The 22,585-nt window shown below is 41.3% G+C and overlaps 1 protein-coding gene across 2 annotated transcripts; it reads right to left on the reverse strand.

The window, feature by feature from the left end:
• Positions 1–361: 361 nt before the first annotated feature.
• PASK (PAS domain containing serine/threonine kinase) lies at positions 362–21,725 on the reverse strand. 2 transcript variants are annotated; one of them, XM_077929960.1, is made up of 19 exons: positions 21,562–21,723; positions 20,463–20,657; positions 19,640–19,875; positions 17,668–17,835; positions 17,132–17,272; positions 15,187–15,321; positions 14,328–14,645; positions 13,768–13,942; positions 12,730–12,898; positions 12,213–12,596; positions 10,834–12,014; positions 9,884–10,065; positions 8,276–8,443; positions 7,027–7,152; positions 6,202–6,336; positions 5,423–5,622; positions 4,737–4,870; positions 3,227–3,373; positions 362–2,471 (listed from the first exon to the last, which is right to left on the reverse strand). In XM_077929960.1, exons 1-19 carry the CDS (start codon positions 21,626–21,628, stop codon positions 2,266–2,268), a joined length of 4,467 nt encoding a protein of 1,488 aa, XP_077786086.1. In that variant the 5' UTR covers positions 21,629–21,723; the 3' UTR covers positions 362–2,265. The 2 variants fall into 2 exon arrangements, with proteins under 2 accessions (XP_077786086.1, XP_077786087.1); XM_077929961.1 differs by lacking the exon at positions 8,276–8,443 and having other exon boundaries at positions 21,562–21,725.
• Positions 21,726–22,585: the final 860 nt, after the last annotated feature.

Here is a 22,585-nt window from a genome sequence, read left to right on the forward strand (position 1 = left end):
GAGGTATTGCCTTTCTGACACCACCTCTTTTGTTCATTCTCGTAGAGAAAACTTTCCTAACATTCCTTGATGCAGCCTTCCTGACCCTGCTTTTGTTCATGTACCCCTGAAAGTGACATTTATTATGGTCATGAACCTCACTTGGTGTCCTTGGTCCAATCACTCAGTCTAATGCAACTCAATATTAACACAAGGATTGGTGGAGGAGAGAAGAGCTACATATTCCACCTCTCGTTCTTTGAAAGGGGGAATAAAAGTACAGAAGTTTATTCTGTTCCTGTTGGAGAGGAACATTAGATTGTAATGGCAAGTGTGCAGAGCAAGAAGGGTTGCAATAGAAAAGGGAACAAGACTGGGCCACTGCGGTTGATAACAAGAGCCTTTAGTAAATGCATACAAAGCGATTCAGCACAGTTAAGATGGAAAATCATAGCAATCAACAAAATACATTCTAAAAAGTTATGTTTTAAAATACAGCCTAAGTTAAAAGTCATGACACATGACTTGCTAGACCATTTAGCTTCAAGGTATCACAGCAGGTTAGAATTGTTTTGCTTCAATTCCTCCTCTCTTCAACCATGCTGTAATGTAGGGCAATTCATAAGCAGTTTGCACAGTAAACACTCCAATAACAAGTACCAAGATGCTTATGTAACTTTTAGGGGCGGATTATATTAATTAGACTATTGTCTTAGAGGTACCTACCTAGCATCATGCCACAATGAGCGCTAACATGACTAGGTATTCTCTTCTGCATAAACTGATAGCTTCCGTCAAAATAAAGGAAATGAAGGCTAGCATAGGAAGTGTGCTTCAAAAAAGGTACCTCTAAATTGCAGTCCAATAAAGGTAGAAGTAGTAGGGCCTATTCTATACATAATCATTTGAAGATAGTTATATTATTGAAGTGCCTACCTTCTAGGTGCACCAGAGCCAAATACAACTTTCCCAACTCTTTTCAGAGTGCTCACCTGTCAGGTCATCCAGAAATGGAGCTGGTACAGAAAAGTAATCTAGAACCCAGTTCACTTGAAAAATATGAATTGTTCCCAAAAGATTTCAAAACAGAATCTATAAAATGTAGATTGACATTTTGTTCTTAGAATATATAAAAATAGCTAATGCTTCCATGAAAATTATAATTTTGCCAATTACCAGCAGAATCCTTTTTTTTTTTTAAAAAGACTACTGAATATGAACTACCTAATGCCTGATTCTTTGAGCAGAATCGGTGTCTCACTATGTCAACCAGCCAGAAATATCTGACTAGAGCTTTTTCTGGACAAAGGAAAGGATTTCAGTTTCAAATCCAATAACTGAATAAAGCTGTAGAAAAACTTTCTTTTCTCAGGTGAGCAAGAAATTTGACCTCCCACTGCTGTCTACCAGATACAAAATGTCACCGTTTATATGTGAACCTCAGAAACAGAGTCATCCAAGAAGCCAAGACATGGAGTGTTGTATGCACCAATTGATAAGTGTTTTGGCTTTGAATCGTAGATCTGCTCCAAATAGTAAGGAGGAAAATAGAAGCTCTTCAGAAACCCTTCCCTAGGCAAGACTCACTCAGTTGTCAGTTTGGCCAATACATGGCTAAAATTCATAGTATCAGTCATCTCAAACAGAATGAGACCACTTGTGGCCTCCCTTTCAAACACTTCAAAGATACCTGGAGTATAGGACATCTACATCTAAGTGTCTAAAATCAAATACCAGTCCTATCCGTTCCTATCAGTTCATCATTCAATACAGCTTTTGTAGTAAAGGTTCTGTTGTGATGAGTAATTACAACAAACAATATTGATGGCAAATGGGCCAGCTCACATGAATATACCCACTATGTAGGGTGGGGGCAAGTGGGATTGTGGTTGCCTGACTATTTCCCTCCACCATGAGCACCTGCTGTCTCTTCTCCAGGGCTGCCAGATGTTCAAATATAGGTGTCGCTTATATAATGCCTGCTCCCACAAAATCCAATGTATAGGTTTGAATCACATGGTTGCTTCCTAGATTCTATGTAGCATATTTGGCATGCCATTTGAGTCTACGAGCACTAGATCTTTTTGTGAATAGGCATTGTGAGAAGCCGGTACCCACATATACATCTCTAAGAAGCCTACGGGTGTGGCAGAGGAGTTCACAGTGAAAGGAGTGAGCTACTGCTCTGACTCTGGTATTCCATCTCACATAGGCAGTATGTTTGTCAGAATTCTACGTCCTCGGGGCATTTTTGTAAGGACTTGCAGGTGACCGAGGAAATATTCTTCAAGGAAGTACAGAGGTAGATGGCCCTTGAGCTGCAGAGGTCGATGGCTCTTGCCCTGAGGCAGCAGTGGCTCCTGTCAGCTGGAGATCCATCAGCTCATAATTACTGGTGTCATCACTAAGGCTCTGCTCACTCTCCAGACTTGGGACTGCCCAGATACTACCATGGCTGCAGCCAGAGGAATTCATTTTGAAATGGTTGTTTTCTGAGGAGTAAAAAAATAAAATAAAATAAAATATATAAATGTATTGACTATTAATAAACACTAAGCCACAAATATTGTTCAATAGCCATTAATATTACTGAATTGCTCAGGTCAGCTGGCACTCTGCACATGCCCTAGAACTACTTGACTACTAAGCTTTACAAGTGAATGTGCAATAAGTATGGGACTTGCAAACACAACAGGTGGAAGCAGACATTGGTTTATGCAAGCTATCCTCCCTAACCATCTTTTTGGCATATTCTTTTGTTAAAACAAAAAAGAGGGGCAGTCATTTCCACTAATTCCTCCAAGTGCAATAGCCACTGTGGCATGCAATAACCTCCAAATTAAAGATCACCAGTACTGTACCTCCATATGTACAAGTGTAACTTGTGAGTCCACATACACATGCAAATAGGGACATGGGCAGGCCTGGTAACAATATTCCATGAACAATGAAATCCTTACATGCCTAGGTGTAAATCCCACTGAACTCAAAGGAGCTATGTAGAAATATATAGGACTGCAATATAAAACTCTAATCCTGACTATAGTTGTCTAGGAGGAGTAAACCAACTTAACACAAAAAGTGTACTTGCCAGTAGGCATACACTGATTTGAACTGCACAGCAGCCATATAGATCCATTTCAAATCAGCAAGTCTAGTCATTCCTTTACAGAATTCATTGTAGACCTTTCTTGTTTGGAAATTCAATAAAAGTTTTGAAGATAGCTTTTCAAACCTTGTCTCCTACCTGGCTTGACAGAGACATATACTCCCTCCCATGAGTAGTTAGCAAGGTTCAGGGGTTGTGTCACCCAAGGATCCTCCACTACCACTTCTAGAGTTGTACGATCCTCTGGAAAAGGCTGCAAGAGCCCAGTCAGCAGATTCATCAGGTCTGAGGACAACAAGGAGATGAAATAACATCAGCAGCTTTTATGCTGGTCTTCAGCTTGCCTGTCAATTGAACTGAGATTAAGCACAGCCAATGCAAGTTTGATAATCTGAGCATAATGTTTAGCATACATCCCCATAATTTAGAAGTGTTGTACATATTCTTCCCACAGCTTCTTCCTCCTTCCTTCCTTCTTGCAGGATAACCTTTGCTTGGCTATGAAAATGACTGAAATAGAGCCAAGTGTGCCAAATACACACCTTAGATGGCACAAAACAGACCAATACAAATAGACAGGTGACTTTCTAGTTCAAAAGCTAGGCCTTATGAACTATTCTATGAAAAACACCCCCCCCAAAAAAAGTGGTTTTTAAGCACTGACATTCATTATTTAATAGACAAGTCACATGAGAATAACCCAATAACTATTGAATGCCGCCAACTTCCTGGCATGCCTGAGGATGGAATGGCACATTACATGCCTACAGTATGTGCATAAAAAACCCACATGGCTGCTTTTCCCGCCTCAGGATGAGAATCCGGAACTGAGAAGGGATGAGAGGCAGGAGAAAGGATGAACACCTTCTCTTCTGCACAAGAAACTAGCAATACAGAAGTTTGGATTAACTTTTACGGCACATGGATAGCCGCTACAGCCAGGAAATGGTTATTCTTACTATATACCGTATTTTTCGCTCTATAAGACGCACCAGACCACAAGACGCACCTAGTTTTTGGAGGAGGAAAACAAGAAAAAAATATTCTGAATCTCAGAAGCCAGAACAGCAAGAGGGATCGCTGCGCAGTGAAAGCAGCAATCCCTCTTCCTGTTCTGGCTTCTGTGATAGCTGCGCAGCCTGCATTCGATCCATAAGACTCACACACATTTCCCCTTACTTTTTAGGAGGGAAAAAGTGAGTCTTATAGAGCAAAAAACATGGTATTTTTTTTAAAAAAAAAAATTTAATGCCCAACAACAATTAGGCTGGTGTTCATGTCACACCAATCATCATAGGCTGAAGCATATGGACACGATGGGCCAATAGTAATCACCTCTGACAATGCCGCATGATGATGCCTAAAGTCACAAACTAACCTGCAGCCTTGTATATCCAAGCTTACTGGAGGCTTGACTAGAGATGGAGGGAGGCATGAAAGTGATCTACTTCCCTACCCGCTCTAGAGCATCCAAACAGAGCAAGGGAATATTTCCTTTGATCCATAGACCCATTCCCACTAACTGAAAACCCCATGTAACTTTTGGGGGGCATGTCAAATTAAATGCACACAGAAACCAAACATAGTTCTTGCCCAAATTCTATTCCCCTTCCTTTCAGTAACTCTTAATAATTAGCAAAATACACACCATCCGACACTTTGAAAGGAGGTCTTAGTACAGCATCCATAGTTTCTTCCAGCTCACAAAAAGGATTTTCTCCAAAGACTATGGTATAAAGAGTTATACCAAGTGACCACATCTCCAGTTCTGGTCCCAAGTATCTATAGAAGAATGCATAGTTCAAGTCAATAATGTTCACACACACACACCTCAAACAAATGGGGAATTTACTTAAAAGAAAACACAATTAACTATCATGATATCCAGGCAGCAAAATAAACTGAAAATGATTCCTTACCAACAGCCAATATATTTCCCCTCCCTCCCTCCTACCCACAACAGATATGGCTGAAGAAATGGTGGTTGTGGGTGAGTCTGTGATTGGTCAGGGATCACAGCTGTCGACCTTCCTTTTTTTGTGGGAAATTCCCTTATTCCAGTGCCATTTCCCGCTGCTTCCTACTGCTATCCCAGATTGTTAGATATCCCGTAGGCTGTCATCGGGACAGGTGAGGCTGCTGATCCCTTATTTTCAAATCTGAAAGTTGACAGCTATGTCAGGGATTCCTACTGCAGCAACAAAGAGCAAGGGAGATAAAAACACTCTGTCTTTCTCTACTTTATTCTTAAGTTTGTTTTACAGGTCCTACCCCCAACCAAATCACGCTACTGTTGGGCAAGGTCTATAGGTTTTCTTTCAAACTCATACATACGGATTTCCTGAGAGCACTTCTGGTGAGCAGTACTCAATTGTCCCACAGAAGGTATAGAACAACTTGTTAGGTTCCAGGTAAGCAGCTGAGCCAAAGTCTATGAGCTTGATAGTGAAATCTTCAGCAATTATAATGTTCTCATCCTTGATATCTCTGTGAAGGATGTTCTTACAGTGCAAATAGTTCACTGCAGACACCAGCTAATGAACACACAGAAAAGACCAGAGATCAAAATACGTATCATTGCCAATAATATTTACTAAATGTAGAAATATTATTTTGGCTTTCCCCCCTGAAAGGACATTTAGCTATTTAAAAGAGGATATACAAAATCATTTGTTAGATTTGCTTTCCTCTTTTTTTTATAATATTAACTGGGCATAATATTTATCAGTTTTTAATCCCATCCTTCCTCCAAGGAGGTCAGAGTGGCTTACATCATTCCCCCATTTTATCCTTACAACAATGTTTTGATAATGTGATGATCTATATCAAAGAGAACGTGATGCATTTATAAGTCTCTCTGAAATAAAATTACCAATAGCATGAGGGGTTGTTGTTTGTTTTTTTAAGTAACCAGCAGCTGCAGAGGTCCCCATTCTAACTGGGATCGTGACACAGGAAGTCTTTAGTGTTTTGCCCCTACCGTGAGCTCAGTTCAGATCCCTCAACCACCATAACTATGTTCTTCTAGACAGCTTTCCGTACGATCAACTAACAAGTTGCACATCCAGTTCTTTCATGTTCTTTCTACAGATTTCACTTCAACCAAATCTTACCTGTCTGAATATGTAACTTGCCAAAGGCTCATCCAAATTAGGTTGGTTATCAATGAATGTGAAGAGATCCAGGCCTGACCCATGTCTCTCCATCACCAGCTGAAAGAACTGCTGGTTCTCAAATACATCTAGCACCTGGTGATAAAGAGTACTGCTTAAACTTCACAAACTTTACACCCGCTCCCATCCCTCCTTGAATAGGAAATGATCTATTAAGTTCAGGATTATGTCAAGCTTACATTATAGAACAATTAAAGTATATTCCACTGATCCAAAGACTAATAAGATAATGCAAATCAGGAAGAAGCAATGGAAGTTTAGGAGGATTTCAACTTCCAAGGTTTTCTATGGAAACATTAACTAGATTCCTTGTACAGGATAACTACTTAAGCCCCATGGGCCTAACTGTATGGACACCTGCCCACATAGTATCTATTTAAAGCCACATTTGTCAAATAGCTGTCTTCTAATTACATTTTCATTTTCTAACACCAAACAAAATGAATCTGTGCCACAACATCCAACCATGCAATGAATTAACTACAGTGGTACCCCTGGTTACGAACTTAATTCGTTCTGGAGGTCCATTCTTAACCTGAAACCATTCATAACCTGAGGTACCACTTTAGCTAATGGGGCTTCCCGCTGCTGCCATGCCACCGCCACACGATTTCTGTTCTCATCCTGGGCAAAGTTCTTAACCCAAGGTACTGCTTCCGGGTTAGCAGAGTCTAACCCGAAGTGTTTGTAACTCAAGGTGTTTGTAACCCAAGGTATCACTGTATATGAATTTAGATACGCATTTGCATATTAGATGAACAGTACCTTAATAATATTAGGGTGCTGCAGCTTTCTCAGAATTGTAATCTCTTGAGTAACTCTCCCCAGCTCAGGATCGTCTACCCAGCAGTAGTCCAATACCTTCCCTTTCCAAATGAACTTCACTACAGCCTGGGAACAAAGCAAAGCAAATGAGGTAAAGTTGGGGAGTAAACTACTTTAAATAAATAAAACCTTTAATTGCTATTAACATCTAATCAATGAATCTTAAAAGATTGTACATTTACAGAACAATTCTTATTGGATTGGGGGGGGGGGGACATAGTGGAGCTGTCATCTCTTGAAAAGCCTTGCCAGTTCACTGTAGACAGCAACATACCAATGCAACATTATCGAAGACTAATTTTCAGTTTATACAGTTATATAAATTCTCTAAGAGAAAGTGACCCAAAACGTGAGTTTTCAAGTGTCTACTCATAGCCTGTACTGATAGGGTCACATGCATATCACTTTGGAAGCAATTCCATAACCACACCCCGCTTTATTGTGGTCCATAGACCCACAATACACGGTACAATAGTAATATCAACAGGAAGGTGTACAATCGGGCTTGCTAGCCATCAAAGGAGGTGAATTCCATAACCACTGGGGCCAGCAACAAGAAAGCTGTCTCTTGTGCCCACCAACACAATTCATCTTGCCTGTGAGCAAGCCCTCCGGCACAGTTCTTAGCATATGAGGCTTGTACGTGTAAAAAGGTGGTCTTCCTGGTGTTTTAACTAATGCACAGATGTGCTCACACACATTCATTACTAGCAAGGAGAAAAAACACCAACTGAAAATTGCAGCAAATGCTAGTTCCACTGACGCTTCTGAAATGCTATTTATATTGAACCTGCGAGAAACCACATCCACACAGAGCTTTAACAAATGTTAACAATTTATCTAGAGCACAAACTCTTTAACACAGTGAACAAGACCTGAAGAAGAGCCCATCTAGTCTAGCATTCTCTTCTCATGGTAGCCAACAAAATGCTTTAGGTTGGTGCCACAAGCAGGGCATGAGCACAATACTCAAATCACTGGGGGTGAAGGAATCACTGGCAGGAAACAGTGTCAAGCAACTCACTTTGATTGGAAAATAAAACAGTACTATGTATGCTCATATCTGAACTCTGAAATCTAGATATGTGAAGGATTTTGGAAACTACTAATAAGCACTTCATTCCAAAAATCAGAAGGATTATCAATGAATAGTTCTGTTAACATTTGATAAGCAGTTTTGCTCTTTCACCTCCTTGCAATCCTTTTTGCACCTGGCTGTCCAAACAAATCCAAACGCTCCTCTGCCAATGAGTGTAAGTGTGTCATATTTCTTTCCATAGTCTCCCTCGCAAGCCCTCAGTCTTTCTAGTTCTTCAGCTCTTCGTGAATTCTCAAACACAGGGGTCGCTTTGATCAACTGCAGCAGAAAACACAGACAGACGCTACAAAATCAGAGAACTAGCTAACATTTGTCTAATCTAAAAAAATAATGAAATACCCAGTACCCTTTGTACAATCCTACCAAACATGCCAGTGACCAGTCCCAGCAAATTGGCAATTCCAGCAATCATCACTAATTGCCAATGAATCATGGTCAAACCTGTCAGTCAGGCTTCCCATGCCTTTTTATTGTTAGGAAGACTGCTCCAGAATAGCCAGCAAATAGCTAGAAGGTGGCTGAGTGTTCTGAATGGGCTAGGGAGCATTTCTTCTCCTCCCCTAGCTAAGGATAATATAATATACCGGTAGTCGTGGTGTATCTATAAAGCAGGGATCAAGAATGCTTTCTGCTCCACAGGTCAGATCCTTATTAGGATCAGTCTCATGGGTCAAATTTGATAGGTGGATGGGGTTCCCCGATGGTCAGCCACAAGCAATTATGATATCAAATGACTGGCAGGTTGGCAACCCTACCATCCTCTCAAAATCCCTTTTGCAACTATTATAATCGTTTTTTATATTTGATTGTGGGTGTTTTTTCTGTCTTTAATCTTTATCGTGAAATTACTTTGAGATGCTTCATAGGAAGATAAATTAAACAAACAAAATAATAAAAGTTTTTAGCCAGAAGCAGTCACTAGGCCACTGTATTTTCCAGTCAAAAGTTCCATCTACCTGCCGAAATGTTTTTGGGCAGCAGATTTAGGAATTGGCATTGCCTCCCATTTCTTGGGATGCATCCAAACTAGTATTCTCATCATATTTCATTTCATTTTTAACCTTCCTTAACCCAGCAATAAATCTTGGCACTCTCTTTTTTAAAACAAACAAAACCAAAGCAAAACGAAGCTGACTACTCCTTTTTCTAAATAAAACTGAATTTGTGAAATTACACCTGGCACCCATGCATGCTTCTGAAAATACAATGCAGTTTGCAAAAGGCCCACAATGCTGGGGAGAAGGCAGGTTTACACAGTATTGGGAGTGGACCATCTGGGGATTTTGAACTAGGTCAAGTTAGTTTCTGCCAGAAGCAACTGACTTGTGATACTAAGGGTAGATGAAATTCAACATCAAGCCAAGGCAATTGTTCCACCAGTGCAAGTGTTTCTGCTTGCCAGACTGAGCTATCTCTTCTCTCCTCCCCCTGTACAGTGTTCTGAGGGTTCTCCAGGTTTTCCTGAACCCCCAAGCTGACAGGGGAAGGGTCTTGCTGTACTGGCTCCCACTAGTACAATTCTACAGTTGAATGTGACCTACAGTGTGTTGTACATCCTATCTTCATATAGCTGGTTGTTTGTGTAAAAAGAAACAAACACACCAACCAGCCAAGTTAGCAGGTTTGCCTACTATTTTTATTTCATGCCCAAAAGTCAGGGGCAGGCCTTAAAACAGACAGAAGATCCAATATACTTACTTCTGCCAAGCTAAGTGCAGAGACGTCACTTAGGTTTGGGGAGGAACTGGCCAAACTGGAAAGTAAGAACTGTGTTTTTGCTGCTGCTTGTTTCCGACTCTGAAAGTGGTCTCTCATAACCCAAATGCAGAAGAGGGCAGCAGGGTCATGCAGTTCCACACGTTTCACTTCAAAGAGTATAGCTGCAAAAATAGAAAGCTCATCAAGAAGGCACTCTAATACCCTAAAGAAATGGTGATACATATATTTATTTAAACCCTTACCCTGATAGTAAGAATCTGAAATTCACAAATGTTTTTCACTGGATAGGCTTTTAAAAACATAAAACATGTAAATTCTTAAACATGAGCAAAAAGGGCCTAATTACGAACCAATTAAATAAATAAATAGTAGAAGATGGAGTTTCATCACTGGATCTTTTCCAGCAGAAGAATACTCAGTCCTTCTTAAGCAGCAGGCTGATCAACATCACAAGCACATAAGATCATTCTAAAGCAACCCATGTAGGAACACCAAGGCTTTGGCCTTCAGACAGCCTGCTGTTCACTTTATAGGACTGACAAGCACTCCGACAGCTGACCAGCCCATTTGCAGTGTAAAAAGTTAACCATAAAGCTGCTTGATGAAAATTAAGGCAGAGGTTGACAAGCTCTGCCTAAACATTTTGTCACATCAGTTCTCTCTCCTAATTTCACTGCCAATCAAGTACAGATTGAATTCAAAATGTTAGTAAAATCAAATTAATATTTTCCTCTGTTTTTGCATTCCGATCGTGGATGACCAATGCATTAAACCACAGCTTGTCTCTTATCCTTGCGACAACAGGTTTGTTTTATCATTCCTTGCCTGCTTCGCTCACTGAACACCAGCTTCATGTAACCTTTCCATGCACACTTATGCCCAATTAAATATACTAATGCAAGAAGCAAAAATGTCTACTTTGAACTTACCGAGTCGAGAACCATCTCTGTGGTAGCAGTTACCCGAATAGTTGCCTTCTAGGATCTCGTTGTTCAAAGTAATTGCTGAGGACTGTACAGCTTCTGGTTTCACAGGAGTTGATGTTAACTGTGCCATGCTCTGCTGCATTAACAGCATGAGATCTTCCTGGGACTGTACATCACTGTGCAGTGAACATCCTTCTAAATGTTTCCCCATTCTCTCTGCAACACTTTTGTCCTCTGAAGCACAGCATGTAGAGAGGTTGAGATCCACACACCCTGAATGCTTGCTAGAGAGTAAGCCCTTCCGATGGCCTATTAGAGAACCGTCACACAGTAGGGGGTCTATCTGACCACTTACAGAAGTATTAATTTCCTGGTCCATGGGCCGCTCAAGATCTTCCTCATTTAACAATGGAAGCTTTATTGGTCTAGAGGGAGCAGAGAAGTCTGAATTCACCTCTCCACTAATCCTCAATGTCAGGTCCGTCAAACCACAGCAAACAGAATCAATCTCATCACTTGGCTTCTTACCACCCACAATCTCCAGTGCAGAGACATCACAAGGTATTGATGATCCTGCTGGAATGGGAAGGCTGCTGCTCCTTTCATCAGGTAACAAGGCTGATGAATCCTTTGCTGAATTTTCTAGTTCAGTATTTTCAAACCTCAAGCTCTTTCTACTACTTGTCAGATTTACTGTTGGCAGCTCATCTATCACCCCGTGAGTGTGTTTGGAACACGGCACATGCTTGCTACACATAGGCTCATCCAGTGTGGGAGTCCCACAGGACACCTGCGCAGCATCACAAGTCACACTTGCCCCAAGCCCTAAATCCTCTTCTAAGAAGCATGTCACAGAAGTCTGATCACCCATGAAAAAGTTCTCTCTTTCTGAAGAAGTAGTGGCATAATGGCACTTCATGATTTCATGTGGTGAACCAGAACTGTGTATCTCCAAAGGGTCATCTTCTTCTTTATGAACTAGATCAGATGTGCACCTGGCAAGATTCTTCTCTCTCGGTTTAGTTCTACCTTCCAACATGCATGGTTCAGAATGAAATCGTTTCGAAGAATGTATTTTGCACTGCTGGCAGTCGTTTAGTTTTGCAGCCTCTGTCTCAGGGCAGCCTCCATCCTGTGAACTCTCAGAAGGCAGCGCTTCATTATGGACCAACGCATAGTCCCTGCTGTGTAAGAAAACAAGTTACTAGTTGGGTTATAATGAACGAGGGAGCATCTTCCCCATTACATTACATTCCTTGCCCTTCCCTATCCCGTGGTGTAAGGTCAGGAGATCCCACTGGAGCTGTCCAGTTCCGAACATCAGTGGCAGCTGGATACCCAATGGTAACTGGCAAAACTTGCCACATGCAAGTAAAACCTACCCATTCACTGGTGTGACTGACTCTGGAAGAGATGATACAACAGAAGGTAGGCCACCCCCTCTGTCCAGCTGGGTATGGAACTCTACTCCATCGCTGCTCATTGTAGTGGCAGATTGGCACTTCATTATTTCATGTGAACTAGAATCACGCATATCCAATGGCCCATCTTCTTCCTCAGATGCGCACCAGGCAAGGTTTCTGCCTTGCACTTTAGTGCTACCTTTCAACAGACACTGTTCTGAATGAAACCGTTTGGGAGAACATACTTCGTACCGCTGACAGTTAGCAGGTTTCATAGTCTCAGCGCAGCCTCCATCACATCGACTCCCAGAAGGCAGCACGTCCTCATGGGCCAGAACATCGCTGGAAGGTGTATAGCCCCTGCTGTGAAAGAAAACAAGCTGCTGGTTAGGTTATGTTGAACGAGAGCAGAATCTTCACCAGTGTTTCCCACTCCCTGATAAAACATCAGAGCCAGCTGCATTCCTAGTGCACTTTTGTGACTGTCAAAACCTACCCATTCAGTGCTGCAGCTGCCTCTGGGGAGGATAACAGAACAGAACACAAACTACTCCCACTCTTTGGCTGGGTTTCCTTCCTGGTACAGAGTTCTGCTCCATCACTCCTTGCTAAATCCTGTTGCTCTTGCAGCAAAGCCACATCTCCAGCAAGGAGTGGGCGAGTGCCTGGAACAAAGAAAGAAAAGTGTGGTATGTTGCAAGTTGTCAGCAAGGCATGCACTGGAAGACTCTATGGGCCATTCCACATGTTAAACATTTTTAATGGCTAAATGGCTCCCCACAATGCCTTTTCTGCTGGATATGAAAGGTTAAATGAGATGTAAGTGCTTAAAATGTTATAAATTTAGCAAGTATGTCTTGTAACATTTACATACTGACATTTTATCACCTTCTGTAATGGGACCCAGAATGTGGAATTATTTCCCTAGAGAGCCAGCTGTCCCTTACAATTAGTTACTTTTAGGTGTCAGCTCAAGACATACTTGTTTTCTCAGGCCTACAATACTGGTTGAGAGGAACTGGCTGTTGGACTGTTTTGCAATCTGGAATTTGCCTTATATTGTTGTTTTATTTTATATATATATATATATATATATATATATATATAATCTCACAGTTAGCTAAAATTATGTTCTTGAAGTCTCGAGCAGGCCATTCTAAGGCTAAAAGAGCAGTTGTTTAAGGGAGGGACAAGAACGCTGCTTATTTACTGTGGACAGCCCTTCGAGGGGGCATGCATCAGCCAGCCAGACAACAAAGGTTAACACCCTATTTCCTTGAATTGCTGTGTAGCAATTCTCCAATGAGGAACAGTTTCTAGTATCAAGATCCATGAGACATATAAATTAAACCATGTTTCAGGTAACTCTGTGGTACAGCCATTTCAAGTTGTTATCCTTTTATTTTTGCAGATGGATATGTCCAAAAGAAGTGAGAACAAAAAAAATTCTATCAAGAGAGAAAGTGTGAATATGACATTCCATTCATTATAATGTCATATCCACCCCATGGCCTATTAAAAATAAAAAATTTACCTTCGCTTCCTTCCACCATACCACAGCCATCTACCTCGGTTCCTTTGAAGCCCCCAGAGGAGCTCACATTTTCTGAGTCCACATCGTAACTTTCTCTAGATTGTGGGAGTTGCAAAGAGGAATCATCAACTCTATCCATGTATTTATAAAAACCAGGAATCAAGAATGTGATGTTCTGAAATACAAAATAAATGTGATGAAATCCTTCCTTTCCCCCTCACTGCATACTGAGAAATACCAGAATAATATGTGACTGAATAAAAATATCATACGAGTAATCTTTGTCCAATATGCACTTTAAAAACCATTGTTGTACAATGTAGTTTGTTTCTGAAACTTTGAAAGTGAGTTCCCCCTTGCTTTGGCAGATCTTAGCTAATTTCTGACAACTTAATTACAATGCGCCACTCTATATTATGCCACTGTCGAATGGCGTCCCCCCACCCAACTAATCCTCAGCAATCAGCAGTGGAATGGATATACTTCCCAAGTGGCAGCATTCCCATGACTTCACCGTGATCTTTCTCTAGAGCAAAACAAAAGCAACAACAAAACAATACCTTCCCTAGCAGCTCCTTTTTCTCATAACCAAAGAGCATTAGAGAAAACGTATTGTTGATTCCATAAATTGTACCATCCGCTTGAACAGTGATTAGTCCGCTGATGGTGGTGAACACCCAGATGGAAGCACGGAAAGAACAATCTACAGGGGAGGTGATGCTGGTGTCATCTTCTAAAATTTCAGCATCAGGTACTGGTGCAGGCTTATCTGGTACAGGGATGGTGTCTTCAACAGGCAAGTTAACTTCCAGTTTCAGGCTGAGAGGAAATGTTGTCCCCTCTCTTGCTCGGCCAACAGATCTCTGAATTTTGATATTCTGGGAGGAGGAAAAGAAGACTTGTAACATAATGCAAATCTAAGCAAATTAAAAGCTCAGTGACAAGTGGCCAGGAAATCAGTCAGATGAATTTTGACTGAAGGCCTTAAATTACTATCACAGAGTTATGCACAAGAATCAGTCCGTGCAAAAAACTTTAAATCTTGTGAAGTGGGGACTAACAGATGGACAACAAAGTAGATCTTGTGAACCTTTATAATTACAGAAAGACCTATATTTCAAGGCTGGAACTCTAAACACACACAATCTATTACTCAGCAGTTTGAAGATTTTACTGCTCCCTCTCCATATTTGCATGTGTATCTTATAATCAACAATCTCATATAACTATTTGGACATGGCTTATATTTATACATTTAGAATACATTTTATGAACTGTTCTTTTTTATGCACTCTTATTATTAATGAGAACAGAGTCCCCTTCCCCTTTTCCTTCTATTTGCAATTAAGAAGAAAAAAAGAAACAAATTACCCAAATAACATTTAAAAGAACAGCTAAGTATAATTTACATCACAGTACCTTTGGTATTTTCTTGCCAGGTATGGGAATTTGAACAGATGGAATCATGTCTGTTATGTACTGACCAACCACTTCTTCCGATGAGGCATAACCATAGAGATGAGCAAAAAGGAGGTCACAGGAAGTAATCTCTCCCTTAAAATGAGAGTTACAAGAATTAGGCTCATGAGGACACTGAGGAGATTTCACCCCTCCCATATCCAAGAATCTCCTGAGGAGTTTGCTGATTCTCCAGAGAGGAGGAGGCGTGTTCTGTTCTCTACTTATTCTGCTCCAGCACCACATCAAAGAGTCAGTCAGTCAGTCAGTCAGTCAGTGTCGGAGAGAGAGTGTTAGAGAGAGATTGTGTGTTTAGATAAGGTTGCTGCTAAGAGCAGCTGCAGACACTCAGTGTGGTTCAGCATTCATTTATGCTTAGACCTACTTAGCTCTGTATATAGTTGTATTATAGTTGTAGTTATAGAATAAAGAAGATATTCTACAGAGCTGCTCTCCGAGTTGTTTATATACTCTGCTAGACTCTGCTGTACTCTGCTGTGCGACGACTGTCTTCTTGTGGGAGTGAATCCGGTGCTCACAACTCTAAGCTATGAGTCCACAGCACTTTGACCTGTTCCTGTGCAGAAGGTGGTCTCTGGAAGTGCTACCCAGCTCGCCTAGCCCAGTCGGGGCAGAAGTGTGTGAGTCCAGTTGGTGACACTGGCTCAAGGGCGATGCTGACAGGCACTGCATTCTAAAATATTAGTTCTTGACAGTAATTAAGGTAAAATGGCCAAAATATATGCAAAGAGGGTAAAACAATTCAGCACCACTAATTCAGCAGACTTGGTCTCAATGAAATGCCACTTTAAGATGGATGATGTATTTCCTCGTGGTTGTTTCTTTTTATCCCCTGAAATCTAGCTAATTTAGATGCATTTATTTTATTTACAATATTTTTATGATGATTTTCTGTCCTACAAAAAGCCTCCAATAAGAAACAATCATTAAATTACATTTTTTTAAAAATACAATCATTTACTTTCTTCAGTGCCTCGCAAAGCCAAGCAATCCCTTCACATCAACAAAAGTTCCATACCTATCTCAAATTACAGCAGCAAGGTTAAACCATTTATTTAAACAATTCCAGTCCCCAGTATGTTGTTTTTAGGAAGCCTCCAGCTTCGTGGGCCTAATGAGACATGGCAGGGGTCCTAATTTGACCCACAACGGCATTTTCTCCAAACCATGCCCATCTGCCTCATATATGACGTCAGGTTATATATTCCATTATACAGCAATGGAAAACTCAGCTTTAAGCCTATTCCAAATTGTTCCTTGAGCAACTAGATTCACTGGCAGTCCCTATCAGCTGATCAGCATGCTTGCAAACCCCACTGAGAACAGCTTCACTAGGGAGTAGTTCATCACAAATCCTCTAGTATAGAGGACTCTCAGCACCTCCAAAAGGGACACACAATAACCACCAATCACCTGAGTAGTGGTGGCAGAGAGCCTCATTGAAGTTTTCTTTTTGCTGGCATGGTTTGATTTCAAACCATAACTGGAAAGAGACATTTCCCCCCCCCCCCCAAGTCTGCAGAAGAAATGCCCATCTGTGTGCATGGATTGAATCCAAATCACACCTGCAAATGGACTTCAAAGTGACCTCTCTGAAGTTGGCACCTGATGCCAGAAGATGATCAGAAGGCAGGCAACACTGTCCACCTGTCAAAGGTTAGCCCAAGGGAGATGGGGAAAGGAAGGATCCTGCACACCAGCCAGATCTAGTTTACCAACCCATTTTAAGCAAAATGTTGTTCAAAGGAAATGACAAAAATTCGCTGGTAAATTGCTTTGTGTGTGATGAAAACCAAAATTGTTTCAATAACTCCTAGTACCCCATAACTGTACTTGATAGCTAGTTGAAAGACATTGCTGCAATTTAAGCTAACTGGATACTCACTCTGCTTGTGAAGAAAACAGAGGCAGAAAGTCTTTCCACAGGCTCCAAAACCACCACACAGTACTGACTGCAATGGGTTTTCATTCTTCTCATCCATACAGAAACGGGGATCTTTTCATTGCTATGGGAAATAACATCTACCTATTGATAAAAGACAGTGTTAAATTTCTAATCTGTAGTGCTTAAAATTTGATCAGCCACGTGACTAACTTTCAGTGACTTACTTTCAATATAAACCTTGTGTTTTTATTTGTGGAATTTTGCAAATGTAATAGCTTTACTATATAGGATATGCAAGTGTGTAAGCAAATAAGCATACAGTACATTACTTCTGAAGTAACAACTTTTAGGTGTTTAAAAACCGAACAAATTTTAAAGTACCTCGTCATTAAATATGAGCAAGAGCAGCCTTATATGTACATGTTGGCTTCCTACAGGCCCTTCTGTGGCTATTAATACCTATATGAGTAGTAGTAAAAATTCAGAAATGGTAGCATATACGTTGCTGCTATGACAAATATTCTGTTCTCACATACCACAGTTCCAGGAACTACTGCTTCATATTCAGCATCATCGTGCTCTTCCTTCAGTGCTTCCATAATATCCCAATTGGATTTTGAAATCATCTGAGATAATTTCTGGCCAATCACCTCCTGAGTACTGTAACCAAGAAGCTTGCAGGCTTTGTCATTTGCAACTAGAATCTAAAACAGAGGAACAAGAAAAGTAAACTCAGCTTTTCTTCTTCTGTTAAAAGTAGAGTTTGATGCTATTTCAATGGGGAATGAGCTCTTCAGTTTACATTGATATTCCAAGTTACTTTGTACAGAAGCATTCTTATACATGCTTACTCAAAAGGCAGAGTGGAGCAACAGTAACTTTCTCCAGATGATGCCCAAAATATATGACCAGGACAAATGTCTGCTAATTACTGTTTCACAATTTACCCTCTAAAAGAGATACTGTTTTCTTTTCAGCTTTATCTGTGTACTGATCAAATAAATTTATTGTATAAATATCCCATTAACAGTGCACCATAGCCTTGTTTACTAACATGCCTTCAGTAAGTGATTCAAACTAAAATACCAACAAGTCAGACAACTAGGAAACTACAATATTATGGGTTCTCGGATATAGGCAGCAATCTCTAGTTAAAAGAACAATTACTTAATTGGCCCTTAACAATAAAAGTGGCATACCAAATACAGTTATTACCAAACCACATCCAGCCCCATTTTGGTCTACAGTTTTACAGACCTAGCCAGCTGCAGCTGCTCTCAGTGAAAGGGGCTGTTTGCAACTCCAACCATACACAACAATGTAGTAGCAAAGCAAAAAATTATCCATATAGATCCCATTGCATTTTCAAGATAAGACATGGAGTAGACACTCTTCCAATATTAAAAAAGAGCAAAAGCAGCCCGACCTTATTCTTTAGCTATCAGCCAGCTTCCTTTCTCCTCAACTTGGCTACTCATTTAACAAAGTAGTTAGCAAATTCAACATTGATTCAGTAATCTGCCTTGCCTCTGTCCCATGCTTCAGCTGAGCTGTCCAATTTTTATTTTTTTCAGTTAATTTGTACAGCACAACATGGATGTTCATTCATCTGGATGCTAGTCTGGTACAGTATCATTAATATTATTAAAATTTTAAAAAGCTATGATCAGCTTTTTAAAAGAAGAAAAACTGTTCCAGGAAGAAATTTGTGACATTACAGGGATCAAACAATCTGCCTTCTGAATGGCTGACATCTGATTTAACAGGAAGAAAGATATCAAACCCTCACCATAAAGTCAGTGCTGAAGAAAAAAAACCTATACACCTGTACAAACTGTAGGCAGTACAATTCCCCAGTTCAAGTTATGTACATCTCTACATGCATCCTCATACTACCATTCCTCTAACCACTTAGTTGTACAGTGGCAGCTTAGTCACCAAACTTTATTACACTGGGCCAAGACTTCTCACTACGCTGGTACAAATTGAAGCTAAGCACTCTTGTAGAAGTCATTGAAGAAAATAGTGAACCAGGTGGACCAGTGCTTTGACTCTGTGTAAGGCAGCTTCCTGTGTGCACATATTTGGGGTCTTGTCATGAATCAGACTGATATCAAAGGTTGCAAGCATTGTTAATGACTTTTATACAGTTATTTTACCATAGTTTTCTACACACCACTAAAGACAATATTTGTATACTAACAAATGTACATGTACATATGAGTCTTTAGGAAGGGGGGGAGTTTTCTGCATCTGAAAAGGATGATTATCTTATATTATATTAGTGCTGTACTATAAAATTACAAATATCTTTAGTTTGATTGATTCCCCCCCCCTTCACACACACTGCCTGACCCAATCCTAAACCTTTCGTTATGATCCAAATGAATTACTGCAATATATGTATTGTACAACTACAACAGGCTTTGCTACCCAGGGGTCCTCTACATACACATTCACAGTGTGCAATTGTGTGTAAGTTAACACTTTACAAAAGCTAATTATTACCTCAGTTGTTCTGACATCCACAGTGAAAACAGCTTTGTTTGGGTTGCGCACAGCAGTTGCCAGAGCTTGGATGGATTCTTCCAAAGTCAGAGCATTTAAGAGAGAACATGAAGAGGTACTGCATATCGAGCAAGAAAGGGAATTGTTTTCCAAATGAGTCCAAGTGTTGTGAAACTTGCTAGCACAGATGTTCTGGGCAGCTAATGAAGATAGGCAAAAGGAACTCCATCCATTTTCTGAGAAGAAAGGAGGGGAAAGTTCCACAAGTATCTGTCATTAAAATATATGTAAGATTTCAAGACAACCACGTATCAACTGTTAAAAAGAAACATAGTTACAGGCAATAATTTGTTTTTTAAAAGTTACAGGGAAGAACTAAGCATGAGGAAAAGATTAGAAAGGCAATTGTGTTTTAATTACGGTAAGTAACCTAAAGAGACAAATGACTCATTCCCTGAATACTGTCTCAGAAAGCACAGGGCACCTGTACCGGATATCAGCCATTATATGATGAGATCCCAACAGTGGGAGGGAAAGGATCAATAATGGCAAAATGCCAAGCATCTAGTCAGCAAGGCTCAGCATATTACAAAAAACCATAGCATGCCTACAAAAACATTCACAATTCAAAGACAATTATGATGTTTCTGTCCAATTTTCCAATAAACTCCTCTTTCGTTTCTATCCCATTCCCTTAGTGTTCCTTTCTCAAAGCTCTTTTTGAGAAACACAAGCATGTCCGCATGATTAAAGAGTTGAAAATTACCCCTCTGTCTTTGACTAACAAATACATTTCATACATCTCCACCTGCCAAGTAATCACCTGACAAAGATGTTTTCTTCTTGCAGAGCCTGGAAAGCCCACTCTTCCTTTTCTTATTTATCCAGGCAAATGACTTGCTTAGTTCTTCACAGACACCAGGATGGGACAAGGCTATTGTAGAACCCACAAGGACGTCTTTGGATGGTGACATGGTCATGCATGGACTAGAGTACTTCCGCCTAAAAAATCCAGCCTCTGTGAGGGAAACAGAAGTTGCACATTAATATCTCAGGCTGTACACACCATTCAGTTTGGCTGAACAAGATTCTGATATGTTGGTAAAGAAGCAGCAGGGCAAAAACAGGTACAGTGGTACCTCGGGTTACATACGCTTCAGGTTACAGACGCTTCAGGTTACAGACTCCACTAACCCAGAAATAGTACCTCGAGTTAAGGACTTTGCTTCAGGATGAGAACATAGATCGTGCTCCGGTGGCGCAGTGGCAGCAGCAGGAGGCCCCATTAGCTAAAGTGGTACTTCAGGTTAAGAACAGTTTAAGCACGGACCTCCGGAACGAATTAAGTACTTAACCCGAGGTACCACTGTATTGGGGGGGCATGGGGAAGTTGGACAGCAAGGAGATGGCCAGTGAACATAAGACAACTCAGCAGGACTAGGATGACTTGAAGCACTGAAACAGGGGATAGAACTAGACAGAAGCCAGCAGAAAGAGATGCCATTAAAATGTTTAACAGCAATTACTTTACAGTTGGAAAACAAAACCTGCATTTAGGCAAACAGCAGCCAAGCACAGGATAAAAGCTACTGGGTTTGCCACCCAAACTGGCAATTTATTTCCCTAGTGGAGAGCCAACCAAGAATGAGCTGATGGGCAATGGCAGAGGCTGCTATTAGCAGTGGAGAAAAGTGGTTGAAATCACAGCTGTATTCTGACAGCAAATAACCCCCATCACATGATGGGGAAGGGGCACCCAAACCAACCCACATTGCTTGGGAATGTAGTCATTGACTGATAACAATCGGATGTTTCCAGAGTCTACTATTTGGAAGCAGGGGAGAACTAAGTTTACCCAACCAAGAAGGAAACGCCCTCTGCACATGTTCAGAGGTACCCTTTATATTTAACCCTATATGTACCGGAGCTGGTCCCTGGGGCTGAAGACGTGCTCCGGGGCTGAACCGAAGCACCTTCCTTCCCGCTCATCCCAACTTCTCTTCTCTCCTGCCAGACTTCAGACGCAACTGCCTTCCCGCCCGCCCGCGGGTCGACCTGAGTAGGCCGAGAGCAGAGTCGAGAGCCAATGAGACGCGGCAGAACTGGCGACGGACAGCTGGGCAATCCAACCAATTTCGAGGCGGGGGGCGGAGCCAGCCCCCCCCCCCCCGCGCTCGGAGACAAAGAAGTGGAAAATCCCGCGCAAAACGGTTGCTAGGGACGCGCCAGCAACGTTTTATAGAGCCATGGGGGCGGGAGAGAAAGAAGCCCAACTCCGTCGCTTCCCAGTCGTCAGGCGGGGAGGGAAAGGGAAACATGACGACTTTCTCAACATGAGAAAGCGAAGAACTTTCTCAACATGAGTTTCTTCCACTGCCCTATACACGTTTCAATATATCTGCATGTTTATAGTCCTCACGCAGCTTGTGGTCGCTTTAAACACAGCATATTCCAAATTCTGAGTCTGGTCTCTGCCTTCCCACGTCGTTAAGCAGGCATTGGATGTGTTTTCGGGTCAGGCCAATGAGACCCTTTCTTCCGTGCTATACGCAGCTTTGACTACCCCTCGCCTGTTCCCGCCCCGCCGCCCGTTTTTATTGCCTTCCTACCTTCCGCCCGAGTTATTTCCCCGCTTTTTGGTCTTCCTTTCTGTATACCTGAGGCCAAAAGCCAGCCACCCGCCACCAGGCCCACTTATCCTGCGTTCTCCTTCTTGCCCCCGCCTTAGTATTTACCTCCTGCTCAACGGAAAGCTAACAAGCAAATTCTGGGCTTGAAAAAGCTTCAGGAGACACCTGTTTAGTTCTGCTTTACTCAGACCGATTAAACTGGGGCTGCGTATACACCTGAAGCAATTTTAAAACACAATCCCCTCGCTTCCCCACCAAGAACCCCGGGGGACTGTGATTTGCCCCTCATGCTACAATTCCCAACAGCCTTAGCAAA

This window comes from Podarcis muralis, chromosome 6 (genome assembly GCF_964188315.1).
Source record: "Podarcis muralis chromosome 6, rPodMur119.hap1.1, whole genome shotgun sequence".
NCBI classification, from domain to species: Eukaryota; Metazoa; Chordata; class Lepidosauria; order Squamata; family Lacertidae; genus Podarcis; species Podarcis muralis.

Bases quoted from the DNA above. Each gene is read 5' to 3' on its own strand.
- PASK (XM_077929960.1), bottom strand. From the start codon at position 21,628: ATGAGCGGGAAGGAAGGTGCTTCGGTTCAGCCCCGGAGCACGTCTTCA. The intron at 6,337-7,026 runs GTACTGTTCATC...CTTTATCACCAG, and splicing joins AGCACCCTAATATTATTAAG to GTGCTAGATGTATTTGAGAA. The intron at 5,623-6,201 runs GTAAGATTTGGT...TGTGTTCATTAG, and splicing joins CAAGTTACATATTCAGACAG to CTGGTGTCTGCAGTGAACTA.